The sequence below is a fragment of the Agelaius phoeniceus genome, chromosome 1 (genome assembly GCF_051311805.1).
Source record: "Agelaius phoeniceus isolate bAgePho1 chromosome 1, bAgePho1.hap1, whole genome shotgun sequence".
Classification (NCBI taxonomy): Eukaryota; Metazoa; Chordata; class Aves; order Passeriformes; family Icteridae; genus Agelaius; species Agelaius phoeniceus.
The window spans coordinates 143,842,427-143,861,476 of NC_135265.1; the positions used below are offsets into that span (position 1 = coordinate 143,842,427).

General features: G+C 45.5%; 1 protein-coding gene across 1 annotated transcript; it reads left to right on the forward strand.

Moving 5' to 3' along the window:
• The first annotated feature begins 121 nt into the window (after positions 1–121).
• On the forward strand, positions 122–14,648 carry TRIB1 (tribbles pseudokinase 1). The gene is made up of 3 exons (XM_077188906.1): positions 122–9,662; positions 10,022–10,314; positions 12,374–14,648. The coding sequence occupies exons 1-3, from the start codon at positions 9,357–9,359 to the stop codon at positions 12,840–12,842; spliced, it is 1,068 nt and encodes a 355-aa protein (XP_077045021.1). The 5' UTR covers positions 122–9,356; the 3' UTR covers positions 12,843–14,648.
• Positions 14,649–19,050: the final 4,402 nt, after the last annotated feature.

A 19,050-nucleotide genomic window follows, 5' to 3' on the forward strand; every position in this document is an offset into this window, starting at 1 on the left:
TTTCTTCAGCATATTAGCGATGCAGATCCTGCTAGCATGTAACAATGAGTGCTTTGCTCTGTGTTGCAGATAGTTCTGTTACTGTCTCTGTAACTACTGGGCATGGTTGGAGTAGGGCACTGTCACCAAGGATTTTCAGTGCTTGGGACCATGCCCATGTTGTAACACAAACCTTGGAGATGAATTTGCAGAAAGTGTTGCACACTTATACCTTGTTTGTGGCCACAGAGAACAACCACTCAGCTTTAAGGATTTGGCCTTGTTTTTCATAATTTTGAACTCTCTGCCCTGACTTAGGTTTTTCTTTTGAAATTCAGAAGCATTTAATATGGGCCCTTTTCATTTGGGAGTCCCAGAAGGCTTTACCTTAATGTTGTAGGCTAGAAGACTACAATTATTTACAGAGGTATTCCAATAACTAAATTTCAGATAGTACAAATATATTGTAACCATATGCCTTGGATTGAAAAACAGTTAATCTTTTTGTATAAGCTTCAGATATCTATGCTTTTGGGCACAGATCCAGAAAAGAACTTAAACTTTGTGACACTATTTATTGCCTAAATTGATCTGAACACATCAGACAGATGAGGCATATATATACATGAGTTAGAAATAGCCATAGGTAAAAGAAGCTGCCTTGGCAGTCAGATGACAATTATCTCTTGGCATATGTGAGCAGAAAATACAGGTTTCTTTGAGCTTTGGGATCCTTAGTGGGCTAGATGTAATTTTTCTGAATTTACAATCTGACATTTAATGTAAAATGTAGCTGAGGTACCCATGTGCTAAGGTTTTCACTCTGGGTTACTGTTTGCTAACAGCTCTCCTTTCATAGACCATTATTAACCCCAATTGCACTTAAGAGCACAAACCACTTCAAACTGAAAATTGTTATTTTGTAATTGAAGAATATTAATCTGCAAGCTGATTTCATAGCTGAAAAAGAGAACTGAACCATTATTACTTGTACTGGGCTTTTGTGTTCAAAACACTTCATATGGGAATTGGCTGGCTAATTTTCATTATGTGGTCTAACCCCCAAGGTCCATCCTTTCCCAACTCTGCAGCGAGCGTGGGTGCTTCTGCCATGGAATCCCAGCTGAAATAACTAAATAGGGACTGGGGGGTGGTTGAGCAGTATGTACCTGTTTGTATTTTTATGTGTAAAATCTGGTCCCTTTTAAAATACCTCAGGGCTCAAACCTATAGCTTTTAAGGTGGGTCACCATTTTTCAGTTAAATACCACAAGGGAGGACATTAACAATAGCATTTAAAAAAAAAAAAAAACTGGGAGGGGGAGGGAATGTCCTTTTTGTTTCATCTTTAAGTTTGTGGCTAAATTTATTCTTGAACCATTTCTAAGCAGAATAGTGAGAAACAGAAACTTGCATTGGTTAAACAAGCTCTGCAGTTTCTGGCAGAGGTGCATTAAGATTGTCCTCTTGGACCTAATTCAATCCCTAGAGACAACCAGCCTCCCAAGTTTTCACATGCAAAGATGTACATACATTTTCCATGGCCACAAACAAGTGCTGCACCTCAAATTTAGCTTGTGTTGGTATCTGAGTGTGCCTTCCAATAACACATAACATTATAAATGGTAAATTATACCCAGATTCCTACCAACAAACTGGTGGCAGCAGGTTTGGTTTGCTACCTGTGGCATTTGTACCAGTATAGCCTTGGATTGCTGCAGTTCCTGATATGGTTCATTGCCCTCATGTTCCAGTGAGTAATGCTGTGAAGGAGATTGCTGCCTTGGTTACACCTTGTTGTCCTGCATGAAAAAGGCTTGACCCATCACAGTGCTGCACTCAGCCTCTGTTAGCTAATCCACAGGTAATAAGGTGGACTGCTTGCTTAAGATGATGCAGCTGGGAGAAAAAAACCAAACAAATCTGAAGCAACACTTTAAATGAAAAGAACAAATAGTCAAACAGTCACTTATGGCCACTCCAAGAGGAAAGGTATTTTTGGATGTTCATATTCCTGCTTCAAACTACATCATCTTCCTTCTCTCCTTTGCTAGCCTGAGCCAGGCAGTGTCAGTGAATCAGAGAATCTGAACAGCAAGTGAAGTTCTGAAATCTTTCTTGGTTTCACCTGAAAGAAATGGACTGATTTTTGGCAGCACTGGGCTGCCTAGCTTTAGTAACAATCACATCTGAGGTGAATAGGCATGTGTATTTAAATAGAGGTAGGTTTCTTTCTTTTATCAGCAGAGATGCCTCTTTTAAAATACGGCCATGTTATCCAGAAGAAGACAGATACTTGTTCACTTGTGCCAGTGTTGCTGGTGAGATTACTTGAGTCCCGTTAGAATCAGTGATGCACCACACAGATTCAAGTGCTAGAATAAACTGTCTGCATTTACCAAAATCAATGAAGTTTTCACCAAAATGTTTGGTGGCATTTCTGAATTTAAATTCTGAATTGGTTGGCATTTCTGAATTTAAACTATATCATAGCACCCAAGGAATCCTAGTATCTTGAATGGTATTTTTTTTTCTTTGAACCTGGAACTTGAGCTATCCTGTTGATTTTGTCATGGCCGGTTCTCTCCTGTTGGTTCTTAAAGTAATTTTCCTCCTTAAATTGAAAGATTCCAGGGTTGGCCATCATTGCAGCATCCATTGCAGCTGGCTCTTAACTAGGTGGAAGGACAGACTGACCGTGGCAGCTGGGGAAGGCTTCTGTGCTTGTCAGCTCACCTGGTGCAAGATACAAACCACTACTGATTCACTGGGGTGGCTGCAGTTAATGGCAGCTCTTTGCTCCTTCATTTGCAAAGTTCAGGGTTTGTTGTGCAGTTGTGATCTCTGTGTTCCCACGTGTCCCACATTCCCCCTAAACTCCACTCTGGGAAGAAGTAGCTTGAAAGAGTTAAAGAATAAAAATAAGTGCCTGTGATGAATAAGCTGTATGATCTGTATGATTCACATAGTGGAAACTCAACAGCAGTTAAACCTTCAAATCTTAATCTGCTTTGGCTATAAGATATCATATGTAAACAGGCATATGTTAACAGTTCACAGGGTAATTTGTGTCTCACTGTCTGACGTCAGAAATTTTGCAATGATATTTTTAAAAAGAAATTCAGAGGTCAGGTGTTTGTTTTTTATTTTCTTTTTCCCATAAGGTGTGCTTTACAAATGCAGCAAACCTCAGGGTAGCTGGGAAGGATCTGTCACTAAAAACTGGAGAGAATCTGTCTCTGCTAGAGAAGTTCCATGTAGTATTTTGGAGGATTAAAGAAATGTCTAGGCAAATAGTGAATTAAAGGCAAGAGAGATCCACATACAACAGCTTTCAGTGGTACCCTGAGGCACAAGCCATTAACACTTGCTCACTTAAGCTTGCTCTCTCACTTGAACAGATTCTTCCATTTTACAACTAGAGAGTCTGAAGTTTTCAAATCAGTGAAGCCATATAAAGATAAAAACTAATCAGGCAGGCATCTCATGGAAGATTTAGCACACTTGTGCTAAAAGGAGTGCACATTCCTCTGAATCAAGGACATATTCATCATTACTGCTCTGGAGCTGTGATCTTATTCATTCTAGAAGAATCAAAAAGACTAAGTCAGTGCTCCCTTGAGAAATACCTGGAGCAAAAGCAGGGGCTGCAGGAAGTGATACTGATGACTCAACAGCCAAGGCCAACACACTGCCTTATTTTAGACAATGTCCTCTTGGATACTCATGTTTCCTCATGAGTGGCTGATGACAAAGGTCTTACCTACCTGTGGTCACAAGTACCTCATGACATTTTTCTCAAGAATAGATCTGGTATTGTGGCCAGAATCTCTAGCTTAGAATTCACTGTGCAACTTTATTAAGTTTCATTGCCATTTCAAGTGAATCTTCCCTAAAAATCTTCATATATGGATCCTGCTGTGTCCATTAACTAAACGTTTGCCTAATGGATAGTGCTTTATTATACAGTGAAGAAGATGCACTTAGAAAAGGGCTTCCTGGAATGGAAAATGTAAGAATATCCCAAGGACAGGTCTTTCTTTCTGTTAGTACAGTCAAAGCCTTAAGCTGATGGCTCCTCACTACAGGTACTGATGGCAAATTCCAGGTCTTCCATAAATAATAATTTTTTTGCTGGTCATAAAGTACTTATTGTTAATACATAATATTTCAAACACCTGACGTGGTCACAGAATGCTCAGAGGAGAATCCTGTGTGTAGGTGCCAGCAGATTCTAGGCTCCCAGCCAGTAACTATAAAGAGCAAAAACATTAGATTGATTGTTAAGCAAGTAAAATTCTGGAATGGGTGTACATCATCCAGTAGATACCCATGTGTGTGCTTAGCCTCTTGATGCGTGAATAATCGCAGTGACTTGACAGGACTGCAGCAGTATGCAGAAAACACTGTGTGTTTCATCATTTCAAAGCACTGCAGAAAAGGCTGTGGTGGGCTGAGAAGAGAGCCTGCCTCTCTTGCTTGTTCTGATGTTAGTCCAGACCCAAAGACAGAGCCTGAAAGCACGCACATGAATTGAATTGCATGGGAAGCTTACCAAAGGAAGTGTTTGCTTGTAAACTCAGTATGAATAGGATCTTCTCTGACCGCAAGGGAAACGGAGACACTCATTCACTGTCCGCTTGTGCAATCGACTTCTGAAGTAAAAACAGGATTTGAGGTCTAAAACCTGAACCTTCACACGTCTTCCAGGCAACAGAAGAAGCCTTCATGCTCTCCAGTTAGCAAAGGAACAAAGTCAGGAGGTGCTGCTCATAAGACTCCTTGGATTTGTTAACAACAGGCTTATCAAAAGGGAATCATTGAGAGTTCTGAGCTACAGCAGCCCTGAGAGCAGCTTTTGTGTGGGCTTGAGGGGAGACATCTGAACACCATTACACTGCACTGCTTTTGATGTCACTACGTGCTCGTCATGTGTTTTATATCTCAGCGGTGAATCTGCCGCCAAGTTCCACAGTGTCTGAGGATGGCTGTGGGTTATCACAGATGCTGCTCTGCTATAAAAAACATCACTTTCAGTTCTTTATCACCTGGCCATACGACTACTCTTTGAGCCCCATCTGTGCAGGGTAATTCTGTACACCATTAGATTATAGATGACATGCTGGTTTTAAATTGTTGGCTTTCAATCTGGCAGTAGTTTAATTTTCATTACATGGCTTGAGATAACTTTTAAAATAAAGATACTGATTTTTCATCGATTACCAATAGTTTAATATTAGCCAAAATATTTGTGTTCCTTGCCTCTGTCATCCAGTAACTAAAATAAGGACCTTTTCATTTTTTTCTGTGACAAGCAGCCAGTTTATTTATAAGTGCCCTAATCTAATAGAGATTTATTCTGTGTGTCCCATGAGACATACTGTCAAAGTTACCAGACCTGTCCCAAGCACTTGGGAAGTGGGGAGATGGTTACACAATTCTCATTGCCTCTGGCTGCTCTAGTTATAGAGATAAAGGGTCAGAGAACTGGAGCAACAGTGATAATTTTGTGAGCATCTAAGGAAAAGCAGCTGCTCAGGTGAGTGTAAGCACTGGCTGAGGGCAAGGCAGGTAGATGCTTGAAAACCATGTAACAAAAATTCCCTAAAATAAAATAAGAGGAATGGGAGGATCAATGCCTGAGCACCAGGAATTCTGGATTTTTCAGTCTTCATCTCACAGATGCACTAAGCTGCTTGTCTGTTTCAAAAAAGAGAAAAAATATATGAAGAGCAATATTCACCTTGTCATAGTTCTGGCAAATCTGTGCTGGGTAAGACCCTTCCCTCTGCTAGGATGTGCCCATTCTGTGATACACATCCCACAGGCTCTTTTTTCTGCTGCAGTCCCAGATCCTTGCCTAGCAGCTGGGACTCCAGAAGTGAGGAGACAGCCAGCAGTCCTGCTTGCTTTGACTGGCCTTTTCCAAGGCAGGATCTACTTTTTGTAACGATTTTGCAATGTCCTTTGACTGAGAGCTCCTCAGACTTTAGTAGTGTTGGGAAGGTGCCTGTTGCACACTGTTATCCTTTGCCAAGCATGAAGCCTACTGAACTCTACTTCCAAAGGTCATCCCTGCCCACCTCACAGGTACCAAGTCCCTTTGGAACATCTGAGTGTTGGTTTCTGTTCTATTCTGCTGGCTCACAGCAGTTTATTTTTTCTGGCACTTGGATAGCAGGACTTATCCACAGAGTCAATGTTTTATCCCAGCATTAGGTCTGTAATTGTGCACTGATGTGTGCTCCACAATGATTTTCAGTGCTGTTCACTGGAGATGTGTAACATTGCCCTGGTTCATTTTGAAGAGCTGTAAAGCCATTCAGGCTCAAATTCACCACAGGCAAAACTGGGAATTACCATGACAGGATTCATCACACATGCTAAGCCTGAAAAGTCTTTTTTTGGGAAGGGGGAGATGGAATGATGAAGGTTTACACAGGGAATAGAAGGAAGACCCCAAAAGATGGCTTTTGATTTCAGGAGGAGACTAGTGCAGGAGATAAGCCTGCATGCTTAAAAGCCAGTGGTGTGATGGCAACAAACACAAGGCTGCTGTGTCAAGTGTGGTAGCTCCATTTTCTGCAAAAATCTTATAATACTGAAATGTTGCAACAGTTTTTCACAGATCTCTTCCTGGAATTCCTCCTGTTCTCAGCACTGGTTCCTAACCACACCAGGGCTGCATGCAAGCACTGGCAGAGATGGGTAAGGAGGACAAGTTTCAGCCCTTTGAGAAAGAGCAAAAGAACATGCCATGCAGGTCATCAGACAATATCCTTGGCATCTCTTCTTTTTATTTTTTATATTTTTATTTTGGGGGTTGGCCAAAATTAGAAAAACCAGAAAAGCCAAAGTGGGAATCACTTCTCTGCTCTGCATCTTGAAAGGAATTTGGTGGAGATGGAGGGGAGTCTGAATGTGGACCTTTTCCTATATTCTGTACCCAAAACATAATACTAATTTGAGTAATAAATGCTACTATATGTTAAGCCATGGCATTAAGGTTTTGAGTACTGAAAGCATGCCAGGCATTTTAAAGAAGCAACAAAGGTTTCCTTCTGTCAAGAACTTCACCCATTTTTCAAAGACCTTGGAGATTTAAGCTTTGGTTTGTCTCAGTTACATGTAGACAGTCAACTATAGTTCAGTATATACAGTCAGCTAGAAGAGGGCACCCACCAGTGCTTCTGGGATGAATGCCCCAGGGGTTATCTTTTCCTGGCCTTTGGAGACTGCACACCCAGTTTTAGGGCTCCAGTTAGCAGAGACAGACATACAGAGCATGAAATTGCTGGAATCCCTGTGAGGAAAGGCTGCCCAGGACTGGCAGTACAATGCCAGTGGCAGGACTGTGAGGTACAATGTTGTGTGTTCCTCTGCTCTCCTCACATGCCAGGTGGTTTTTGGGGGAGCCAGGATGACAAGAGGTGTTTTTTTCCCTTCTTCAGCACCAGTGGGTGCCATCCTCCGTTTGGCTGCAGTAGCTCGAACCAAGCACTGTGCTCAGGTGCCACTGTGTCCCCATGGTGTGGAGCTAGAGGTTTTAGATGGATGGGAGGCTGGGCAGATGAAGGATGCAGCTTCCAACAATGTATGGAGCAGATCCTCGGTGTGGCCCTTCTCCTCAGCAGGGACAGTGATCTGACACAGGAGCTGAGAGGGGGGATCTTTGGGAGGGTGGGAACACTGACACCTTCATTCCTGCTCACATTGCATCTCAGTTCTGAGAGAGCTACAGGGGACACCAGTACACACTAATGCCCATGAGAACCTTTATGCAGGTCCATTGCTCTTTTGTTTTTGTCTGCACCCTTCCCCTGTCCCCAAAGGTACTGATACCCTTTTCCCCCACCCTGCACCTTGTGCTGTCTCAGATGTAGGAAGCAGCCCACACATGTGGCATCCTACCAGCTAAATTCACCCAGCAGCAGCAGCATTCCAATCATTAAACTTCCAGGAAGGGAAAAGTAAAACAAAAGGTCTGATAGATACTTGCCTGTGTTTTACCTATGAGAGGAACCAAATAAAATAGTGTGCTTTGAGAGTTGTGGTGAATCACTCAGAAACAATCTGCAGGCATTAACGGAATTTTATTTCTGGGGAAAAAAAAAAAAAAGAAAGAAATGCAGGCCCTGGGATATCCCTTTATGGCATATGCGTTTTATGTTTAAATGCATTAATGGGACTGCTATGCTATGAGTCATCCCGCACAAGAGTTTCATGTGTTTCTTAAAATACACTAGAAGTAGCTGAAGGCATGCATGGGTTTGCTGTGCAGTTATCTATCAGGAATCCGAGCAAATACCTGCACACGTGGCATCACAGGCTTCAGAGCTGGGTGACCCATCCTCACTCAGCCCTCTCTGCCTCTTGTACAGACCCGGGTTGGGGAAACCAAAACAGAGGAGGAGTTGATCCTACTGAATAACAAAATGCAGGGTCCCTGTGTTAATATTAGGGAAGCTTCAGCGCTAAATTACAGAAAATTTGCATATATATAAACAGAAAACTGTAGAGTTTTCTTCTGAAGCATTCTTGTAAAAACTACAGCTGTCTGCTTTTTTTCCCAGGGATGATCTGTTGTCTGGTTTTGTCTCTTTTTTCATTTTTTTTCCTTTTCCATTTACTACCAGTCCCGGCTGTAAGTCTATTTACAACTCCTTTAAAGCCATGCTATTGAGCTGTGTGGAGCTCCTCTCAGTCTGCTCCTCGCAGGTCACTGCAGCTGCTGGCTGCTGCCTGGCTCTCCGAGCTATTCCTTTTTCGGACAGCAGATATAGTTTTAACATGGGAAACACCCAGTGCCAAGTATTTCTGATGGTGCACGTTACGTCTACGCGTATGAGTAAACGCTTATGCTCACTCAACAGCGCTGTGATGCAAACCTTGGGGTGAGGGATTTAGTTATTTAGTTATTTAGGATTAGTGAAAAGTAAGGACTGGGGCTGGGAACCTGCAATTGTATGAACAAGAAGATCCTGGAAAGGAAGGTGGCCTCGCTTTCTCGACACAATTATTTAAGGTCGAAGGGGGGGGGTCCCCGCCGCCCCGCCCGGCCCCTTCAAGTCCCGCAGCGACTCCGCCGCCGCCGCCCCGCCCGGCTGCACGGCGGGCCCGGGGCGCGGAGAGCAGCGGGCGGAGCGGAGCAGGCGTGTCCCAGCCTCCCTCCTCCCATTTCCCCGTGCGTCAGGGCCGGGAGGAGGAGGAGAATCACCTTTTTTTTTAAATTTTTTTTTTTTTAAAAGCCTCTAACTACTTTAGCGCGGACTCGGCAGCAGATGGTGGACACGGCCCGAGGTTTCGGCGGGGAGAGCGAAGGGATGCGCCCAGCGCGCAGCGCCCGCCTGTAGCTCCGCGCCCGCTCCGCTCCCCCCATGAGCCGCCCCGCGTCCCTGCTGCCGGCCGCCCGCTGCCGCAGCGCCCCGGCCAAGCGCCTCCAGCCCCTGCACGACGGCCCCGCCGAGGAAGCGCCGGCCGCCAAGTGCCCTCGGCTCGCCGAATGCGGCCCCCCGGACTGCCTGAGCGCTCCCGGCTCGCCGTGTGCCCCCGCTTCTCCCGCCGGCGGCGGCGGCGCGGCGGGTCCCAGCCTGATCGCCTCGTACCTGCTGCTGCCGCTGGCCGAGCGGGAGCAGGTGTCCCGGGCGCTGAGCGTCAGCTCGGGCCGGGAGCTGCGCTGCAAGGTGAGCGGGAGCCGCGCGGGTGGGGAGCGGGTCCTGCCGAACATCCTCCCGGTGCTCCACGGCTGGGAACGCCCGGCCAGCCCCCGGCGGCGTTTGTACGCCCTGCGAGTGAGCCGGGACTCCGGCTTACCTCGAAGCGCCTTGCCCCCAGAGGCTGTGGGAATAGTGCTTTATTTTAGTTTGCCCCCCAGCCTTTCGATATACAACGAACAGGAAGGGTCTCGGTAGCCGCTCCTGCCGGTCTTGCCGAGCCCTGGCTCCCCTCCAGCTCTCTCGTCATTGTTTGGGGAGAGTTGCTACGCGAGCTGCAGCTTTCAACGCCCTTGAGAATGAATTTGGGTTTAATTTCCTCTATACAGGTGTTCCCCCTCAAACACTACCAGGACAAGATCCGACCTTACATTCAGCTGCCGTCACACAGAAACATCACCGGGGTTGTCGAAGTCATTCTCGGAGACACCAAGGCCTATGTGTTCTTTGAAAAGGACTTTGGGGACATGCACTCCTACGTGAGGAGCTGCAAGAGGCTGAGGGAAGAGGAGGCTGCCCGGCTGTTCAAGCAGATTGTCTCCGCTGTAGCTCACTGCCACCAGTCAGCCATCGTACTTGGTGACCTCAAGCTCAGGAAATTTGTCTTCTCTAATGAAGAGAGGTAAGTCAGCAGCCAGCCCTGGGGTGAGTGGGGAGGGAGGAACGCCACATCCAGAGACACAAAAAGCGTGCCAGGGAGTGGAAACAGCCCCGTCAGCCGGGCATCACCTGCGAGCAATCCGAGTAGGTCCTCATCACGTGTGTGTAGTAGGTCACGGATCTAACCGGGGTGCACTCCCTCTTAGATCTTGACTGATGAAAGGGAGGAAGCTCGCCGGGAGCTTCCTCTCATTCAGCAGAAGTTCAGTGAAACCCGCTGGCAGACAAAGGGATGATAGCTCAGATGCTCGTTAGCGCCAGAAGATGTCATGTGTGCCACTCATTCAGTGTCAAATGAATAAAAAGCAGAGAGGGAGAGGGGAGATGCTGAGGTCTTGTACCGGCGGGAGGGAGCAGCCCAGCTGGGGGAGCAGGAGATGTGAGGAGCTGGAGCTCTGGTCCCTCCTCGGGAGAGTTGCCTTGTGACCCACGGTGGAGCCCCAGCACTTGGGTAGGGTCTCTTTGCTGAACCACTCTGCTGATGAAAGTGATGCTGCTGAATGAACCCTTTGAGGCTTTTATCCCCCCTCTACCGCTGTGCTTCCCATGCCCCCCATGCCCGTGGATCGTGGGCACACACAGGAGGGAAGGTGGGATGTGGTTAAATAATGCTTTGGGAATCCTGCATCAAAGAAAATCACTTTACTAAAACTTAGCCTAAAGCCTAGGTTCATAGAAGAGATCATAGAATCTAGTTGGTAAATTTAGATTAGGGAAATAATTCAGTATTCCCCTGGAGTGTTTGCTGCTCTTGCAGTGCTTTACCACATGTGGCAGAGTCAGAAATACAGCAAAACTGACTCTTGACTAGCTGCTTATCCCAAGGAATGTTAAAAAACTAAGTAAAAGCTGTAATGGAAACTGAAAGCTGAAAACTTAATATCATAAAAATGTAAGGTGATACTACTGATGCAAAAGAAAAAGGGATTTTGTTTGTTTTGTTGAACTGGGCTAATGATTCTTCAGGATATCTATTACGAATTTGATAAGAAAATTAACCAGCACTGCCCCTCTGAAACAGCCATATGTTGACACGTAAAGAAAGCTATTCCTTTGAAGGAAACTATTGCAGCTTTTCCCTCCCATAAGAAGATGAAACATTTGTTGAAATGTTACGTTGCGCACAGTCTCGCTCATTTGGAAATAACGTGTTGCACAGGCGATGTCATGTGCATCACATTTGGCAAGAAGAGGGTTAAGCAATGGCAGGCGACGCGGGCTCTGCACAGGTGCAGTTTCAGGGCTCCCGCAGCCAATCCCGGGCCCACGGTTCTCGTTGAGTCATATTTTCCGTTTGCAGAACCAATGGGTATTTGCCGAGGTCAGGCTGAGGACAGGCTGAAGCCAACATATCTACACCCCTGCAGGCTGCCAGGCAGTGCAGAGCCCTTCCAGGGCTGCCTGGTGGCTTCCCTGCCGACGGGAGCTCCCCTTACCCTCCAAAATAGGAGGTTGGGGTGGACCCATCTCCACCTGGAGATGGTGGGTGTGGTGATACGCCCCAAAAGGCAAAAAGAATAAATTATGAACTAAAATGAAAAAAAAAAAAAACAAAAAAAAAAACAAAAAAAAAACAAAGCTGAGGGAAGGCAATGATCCTCACCAGTGCAGAGGGGAGCTGGGCTTTGTGGTTTGTGGAATCGCACAGCTGCATGCTGTTTGCTCAAAGCCTGAACGGCACACAGTGGCTGTAAAGTGCCATGTCACCAATTAACCCCCTGCAGTGGCACTGCAACCTGCGTGGGTAGCAGAGACTTGGTGTTCCTCAAGAGTCCTCTGTGTTGTTAAAATCTCCAGGTAATAAAAAAACAGGAGCGTCACTGAATGCCGGCCCGGTGCACACAGCAGCACTTCCATTACACATTCCCGGGCGTCTGGGCAACTTCTCTGCTGCAAGTTGAGGTGTTTCCTTTCTCAGTGCCAATGCCAGAGAGAATGGGGCCATGGCAGGGGCTTGCTGTGCTTGCTCACGACTACTGTTGCTATTTCTCACATGTGGCTTCCTCTCCTGCCCTCCCTAGGACTCAGCTGCGTCTGGAGAGTCTGGAAGACACACACATCATCAAAGGTGAAGACGATGCACTGTCAGACAAGCACGGCTGCCCGGCGTACGTCAGCCCTGAGATCCTAAACACAACGGGGACTTACTCTGGAAAATCGGCCGATGTGTGGAGTTTGGGAGTGATGCTTTATACCCTGCTGGTGGGACGCTATCCCTTCCATGACTCGGACCCTAGCACTCTGTTTTCCAAAATCCGGCGCGGACAGTTCTGTATTCCTGACCACGTCTCCCCCAAAGCCCGCTGCCTCATTCGCAGCCTCCTGCGGCGGGAGCCTTCCGAAAGACTCACTGCTCCAGAGATCTTGCTTCACCCTTGGTTTGAGGCAGTCTTGGAGCCTGGATATACAGACCAGGAGACGGGAGCTTCAGATCAGATTGTCCCAGAATATCATGGAGACAGTGATGATATTAGTTCCTTCTTCTGCTAACCCCGAAATCTCAAAAACCTCGTCGGTTCTTACCTCCGGCATCTTTGTAGGGTTTCATTTTCCCACTTCTGCAAACTCAACAGCATCTTAAAGTGCCAGTATGGTCAGAAAAGTGACCTTGTCTAAATGAATGCCACCCTGGAGGTCTCCACTCCCTAAGTGTACTCAGAGTTCCATCCTCTTGCTCTGCTGGTCGGTCCCACCAGCCCTGGAGGACTTGTGCAGCCTTGTGAGAACTCTCTGGCTCTTCTGCCTCCCGCATCCTCCTCCGGTGTAACTGGTCACATCTTGGCTGCAGAGTCTTATGCCTGGCAAGGTGTGGGATGGAAAGGCAGCTCCTTCTGCTTTCCTGCAGCGGCTGCAGAGGTGTGGAGCCCTGGCCACAATGTGTAGGGGCAGAGGGGCACGTGGCGCACCTCTGCCTGAACAAATCTGACAGAAATGGTTAAAAGGGGAATCGCCTCGGCGTGCCCCAGCAGCCAGCCCACGAAGCAGCTCTCTGACTGTAAGCACACGATAGTGAGGGAAGGAGGTCTTCACCCACCATGGCCAGCTCTCTGCTCGCTGCTGCTCCTCCAGCTGATCCTGCTTTCAGAGGCGTGAAGCTCCTACATCCACCCGTAAGACAAATCACTGCTGTGGCTCTTTCTGAAGCAGAAACCAGTGGATCTCCCAGCTGGATCCCTTCTGATTCCATTCGCTGTCCAGGAAAGCGTTTTAAATAGACTTAAGCCTCGTGTTACCACGGTGTAGCCTATATAACTTTATGCCCCCAGCGAGCTTGTCAAGTAGCAGGTCTCGTTAGCTCCGAGTGCCAAAACGTATCCGTTTACCAAACCGTAACACTATCGGCTGGGGCACCTTCCCCTGGAAAGGATAAGGGGTGTCTTGTACAGTACCTGTAAACATGGCCATGTTTTTCAACCGGCTTAACTCTTAAAAATACCACATCACCTCCTCTTTCCCTCTCCACCCCCACAAAAAGTTAGTCTTAAGAGTAAAATCTCCGTACACCCTAAGCTGATTATTCAGGTATGCTGTTTGCCTCCAGCCTCCCCCGCCATTTTTTTTTTCCTTTTTTTTTTTTTTAATTTTTAAAATTTTGGGGGTTTTTTTGTTTTTATTTTGCATGATTATTCATAGTCTTTCCAATATGTGTGAATAATGAATATATCTGAATCATGAGCTTCCTGGGTTGGGGGTAAGTAAAGCTTAGTCCTGCCTAAGATTTCTGCTTAGTTTCACATGTGTCCAGTGGTTTATGCAGAGATGTCCATTCACCTTAGGCAAGAGTGTGGCTTCTAAAATGGCCATGAGGTGGGTGATGCATGTTCCCAACACCACCCAGTTCGAGTGAAGTCATTTTAAGGGTTAACCCTGGCAAGCTGCAGTCCCACCACGCGTTGCAAGAATACCATGTATACCTCATGGACTGTGTACTTTGTACATACCTTACTGTTTGGGGTTTTGTTTTCTTGTTTTGTTGTACTTTGTCTTAATAAGAGGTGTCAAAGAGCAGTTTAATGTGAATTATTGTTGGCAATACTAACTTGACAGAATCATGAGCATTAAGAGCAGAGCGCTCCAGCTCTCCGTTGCACTAAACCTCTCATGATTGCTTGACATTTGTATCTGTGATACAGTTTAACCCTTCTATGAAAAACAGTACATTTGTATATATTGGTAGAAAATTCTGCCAGAAAAGCTAAAAACACTATGTCCAATTTGTACATATGTATATGTCTGTGGAAACCTGGATGATAAAAGTCTGACTTGTAGAAAGTTTTAATAAACTTGGTTTCATAATGTTTGTCCCCAATTTTTATGGTGTCTCAAGAGGAATGCAGCTCAGTGTGTCTAGTTTAATCTGAAAATACGGGGTTTGGCCTCAGAGACTATCAGCTCCTCTATGGTCTGGATATGCATTCCATCATGCCTTAGCCTGAACTCCCTCAACTCAGCCTGGGATTGAATTCCCAGGGAGAGTGGGGACAGGGGATGGATCCTGCCTCTTGTGAGGTGGAAAAGGCTTGGGATGTCCCCTGGATTATGTGAAATGGGATGTCCTACTCCTCTGATAAACAAGGGAGAGAGGAGTTTTAGAACTCTGCCTCTGAATTTTAGAAACCCTCTTGCCTTTCAGCCCATGCATTTGTTTCCTTCTGTGCCCTGTGAGCAGAAGATGCTGTGGCACGGCAGGGCTGTCATCCTGCACCTGTGTGCCTGGCAATGTGATGCTTCAGCCAGTGGAAAATCCGATCTCAGATGTCTATAAAAGTGAGCAGCCAGAAGGAGAGGCAGTAACCAAGAGCATTGGTGTTACAGGGAGCTAGAGCTCGTGGGCAGAGGCTTGACCCTGCTGCTGGGAGGCAGCACGGTGCTCTCATTAAAACGAAGGGAAGGATTATTAGAGCTGCTTTTCTTTGTGGTGAGATGAGAGGAGTATAAATAGCTGCAGTATCAAGGTTAGAGAATGTGCTTTCCTGAAAGAGATCAAGCCACCCTTGCAATCCACCCGGAGCGGTGAGATCATCGCTCACAAGTGGAAAGGAGGAGGAAGAGAGTCTTGATTTTTATTTATACTTTGCCTCATGTTTAACTTTGTCCTTTTGCTTGAAATCTCTTTAGTGGAGCAACTGCTTCTAGGCAGCTCCTTGAGCAGGAGCAACTTTAAAAACAGCTTTTACTTTTAGAAGGGAAGTGGAAAGTGAAAAGGAGGGAATAGGGACCTGGTCAGTGATAAAGGAAAGTGTGCAGACTCTCATGAGTTACCTTGACTCCCACTCTGTGAAGCCAGTGATCTGTGCAGTAAGCATATTTTCTTAGCACTTGCTGAGTGAATGTCAGACACCAAAATATCTCAAGTTACTTTACTGATGTCATTCTTGCAAGACTTGTAAAAATATGCACACTGCATAGCCTGGCTGATTAAATTACCCCCTGCCCTACCATGCTTTCAGGCTTGGACAGGAGCCCTGATGCATCCTTTCAAAACAGCTGCAGGAGGTTCGTATTTAAGTGAAACCTCGAAAACTTTCAAAACATTTTTTTCTCCCCCTTGCAGTTAAGTCACCCTCAGTAGGTGAACGTGTAGGTCATCCCGTGACTTTGTTTCACATGAGCTGTGCTGCAGAGCAATTAAAATAAACGCCAAATTGTAGTAACATCTGCAAACAGCCTCTGTATTGCTTTAGGGATTATAATGCAACATCCGTTTGTACAGCAGAATAAATTGCTATTGCTTCGTTACCCCATCGTTTGTATTATTGTATACAAAGTTTCAGAACGTGTTGAAAGAACCAGCATATTAAGTGATTAAACTTTTGATGGTGGGTGTGAGAACTTTGATTTATGCAATGCACACATTTCTTTTTGAGAGAGTCATAGTTTGTCTATTTTTAAATGGTCCTTTTGGCTGAGGACCACATGAATCTCTTAGGTATTTTGCAGACCTGGTACCATTTTCACCTTGAAATTGCCTTCTCTGAAAAGTGCTGTGAGACTTCAGTCCTGTGTTGTTGCTAAAAACACAGGAAAAATTGAGGTTTTTCACAACATCCTGGTCTCCGTCCTAAGCCGGCATCGAACCTCCCAGTCAGGATGGACCTTACATCCTAAGTATGTATTTTTATCAACTCTCAGTACTTCAGCTGCATTTTAGGCACCAGTTCAATAATTTCCTTTTGAAGTAGCACAGCAGAATTTGTAAACCAGCTTCCTCTGAAAGTGCCAGATAAAACAGCCAGCTCAGCAAGCTCAGGTTTAAGGTCAACATCTCTGCCAAGGAGGTGATACTGCTGAGGTTATTTGCAGTCAAAAAGGACTGGTAGAGTTTCAGCTCTACCTATGCTAAACGGTGCCCTGATTTTAGTAGAACATCTTCAAGTTAGGCAAAGGCAGTTCTGCATCAATGTAGTATTTATGAAAGCAGAGGGGTGAAAGAACAGGGTTATTTTATAGATGTACAAGAGGAAAATTCATTGCCCTTGGCTGGATCACAGCACCAGTGCAATACTCTCCTCTAGCTCTCCTTTAATGCACTGAGGGCAGGCCTGAGAGATAACTTGAGAAACACTTATTATTCCAGCAGTGCTGAGTGCACTCTGTCAAGCAATTCTCAACAGATTATCTCTTTATAGAAAACCAATTTTTTTTCCCTACTTTTTTCATGCTGTTGCATTCTGTCAGGGAAAAAAGCCTAACGTTCAGCCTTATGGCAGTGCACAGATTTAGCAGCACAAATACTTCTTACAAAGATGTTTTTCTAGTGAGCATTGAGAAGAATAACTTGACATATAACCATGGTCTGAATTAATCCCTTGCAAAAAGTGGCTTTGTTAAATGCAATGTCACAGAAGTATTGTTGATAAAAGTACCGTGAAATTTGCAACAGTTCTTGCCATGATTCCTCCATAACTTGCAAAATCCTTTTCTCTAAGTGAAATCCAGTCTTCAGATTTCAGACAGGATCAACTTTTGTTGCAGCAAAATGAGAAATCCTTCAGGATATGAGTTCACAGCAGCATCTTTTTCTTCTTTTTGTGAAGCCAGCTATTTAGAAAATGCCTTAAAGAAAACTCATTAGTTTTCATTGCCCTGCACGTATTTATTTACAGTATTTAACCAGCTAAACAAGCTAATGTGCAGCACTTCATTTCCTAATTTGGCTTTGAAACTGGAGCAGCCAAGTATCAATTACATTCTGTCAAATGCAAACATTAACATAACTGTATGAAGCAATCATGTTTCTAACAACAGCAAGCACTGCCCAGAGGACCAAAATAAATAAAATTCATAGAGCAAGAGGTAAGGCTTTTCTTTAAGTCAGGATTAGGGCTGGTGAGCGCTTCCCTCTGCGGGGCACTTGTCTGGCAGGGCTGTGCAGGAGCTCCAGCTGAGGTGCAGGTGATTAATAAAGGCACTTGCTCACCAAGGGCACAGTCTCATCACGGCGGGTGTGGATTTCTGCCTGCAACTCCCACTGTTATTAATGGTTAATTAATGTGTAATTTGCACAAAGAGATGAAACTGGGGCCTCGGCGGTGTGTTGTGAGCACACACACACAGGCTTATCATTCGAAGAAATATCAGGGTGACACCAAGGGTGGATGACAGAAAATAAGTGTGGCGTGAATCAGCTGCCCTGTGTTTATGATACGGCGCTGTTGTGGGAAAACATTCACCTCCATCAACTGCCGTCTCCTGCCAACAACAAAAGTTGAGTTTGATAAATTATTAGTGGAGATGTTCTCAGTGGCTTTGCTTAGATTTTACTCCTCTTGCGCAAATTGCAGATTAGGAAAGGATTAAGTAACAACAGTGTGGCTAAAGTATTACACATCAGGCTGGCAATTAGCCAAAGAATGTAGCATGCAAAAGCTGACATTGCCTAAGAAATCAAATATAGCTCTGGTCACCACAGAAAATGACTCTTCCCCACCACCCAAGATAGTTGCTCAGTTTCTTTCCTGTCTCAGAGCCTTGCACCAGCAAATTGTTCATTACAGAAATTTGTTTTCCTTTTCGTGATTTTTAAAAAAAATTTTCCTTAACTTCCTGGTAGTGAAAAAGCCATAAACATTTAGATTAATTGAAGAAACCATAAATGTAATTGAGTGTAAAGCCATTGTTGGGCCCTGTGATAACATCCCTGTCAAGTCTCAACTTGTCAGATTCATAGCCTCACTGAGGCTCAAATACCATGAGTTTCCTTTGCTGCACTAACAACTGGAGAAAAAATACCCACATAATTTGGGGCAAGACTTGCACACGCAGTGAGAATGACTTTGCAGATGAGCAGTGGGATACATGGTGTGAGTGTTTCCCCCAGTGACTGATGGCAGCAAAGTTCACCCAGCAGCATCTGTTGCTAAGTAGAGGGGCAACAACCCTCAAACATCAGGTGAAAGTGCAAAACCCACCTGGTGCATTTATGAAGTTGCTGGCTGACAAGTGTGGTGGGGAGCCCTGCTCCTCCCCACCCTCCTGCCTGTGCCCAAGCTGCCTGGATGTGGGGGAAGGCAGGATGCTGTCAGGTCCATCTGGCCCCAGGAGAAGCACGTGCCCTTGCCTGATGCCTACAAACATGCATGGGAGTGTGCCCAGCAGGCACCTCCTGAGGTGTTTCCCTGCAGCACGGGAACACAGTACCTAAAGGGGACCTACAGGAAAGATGGAGAGGGACTTACCAGGGACTGTAGTGATAGGA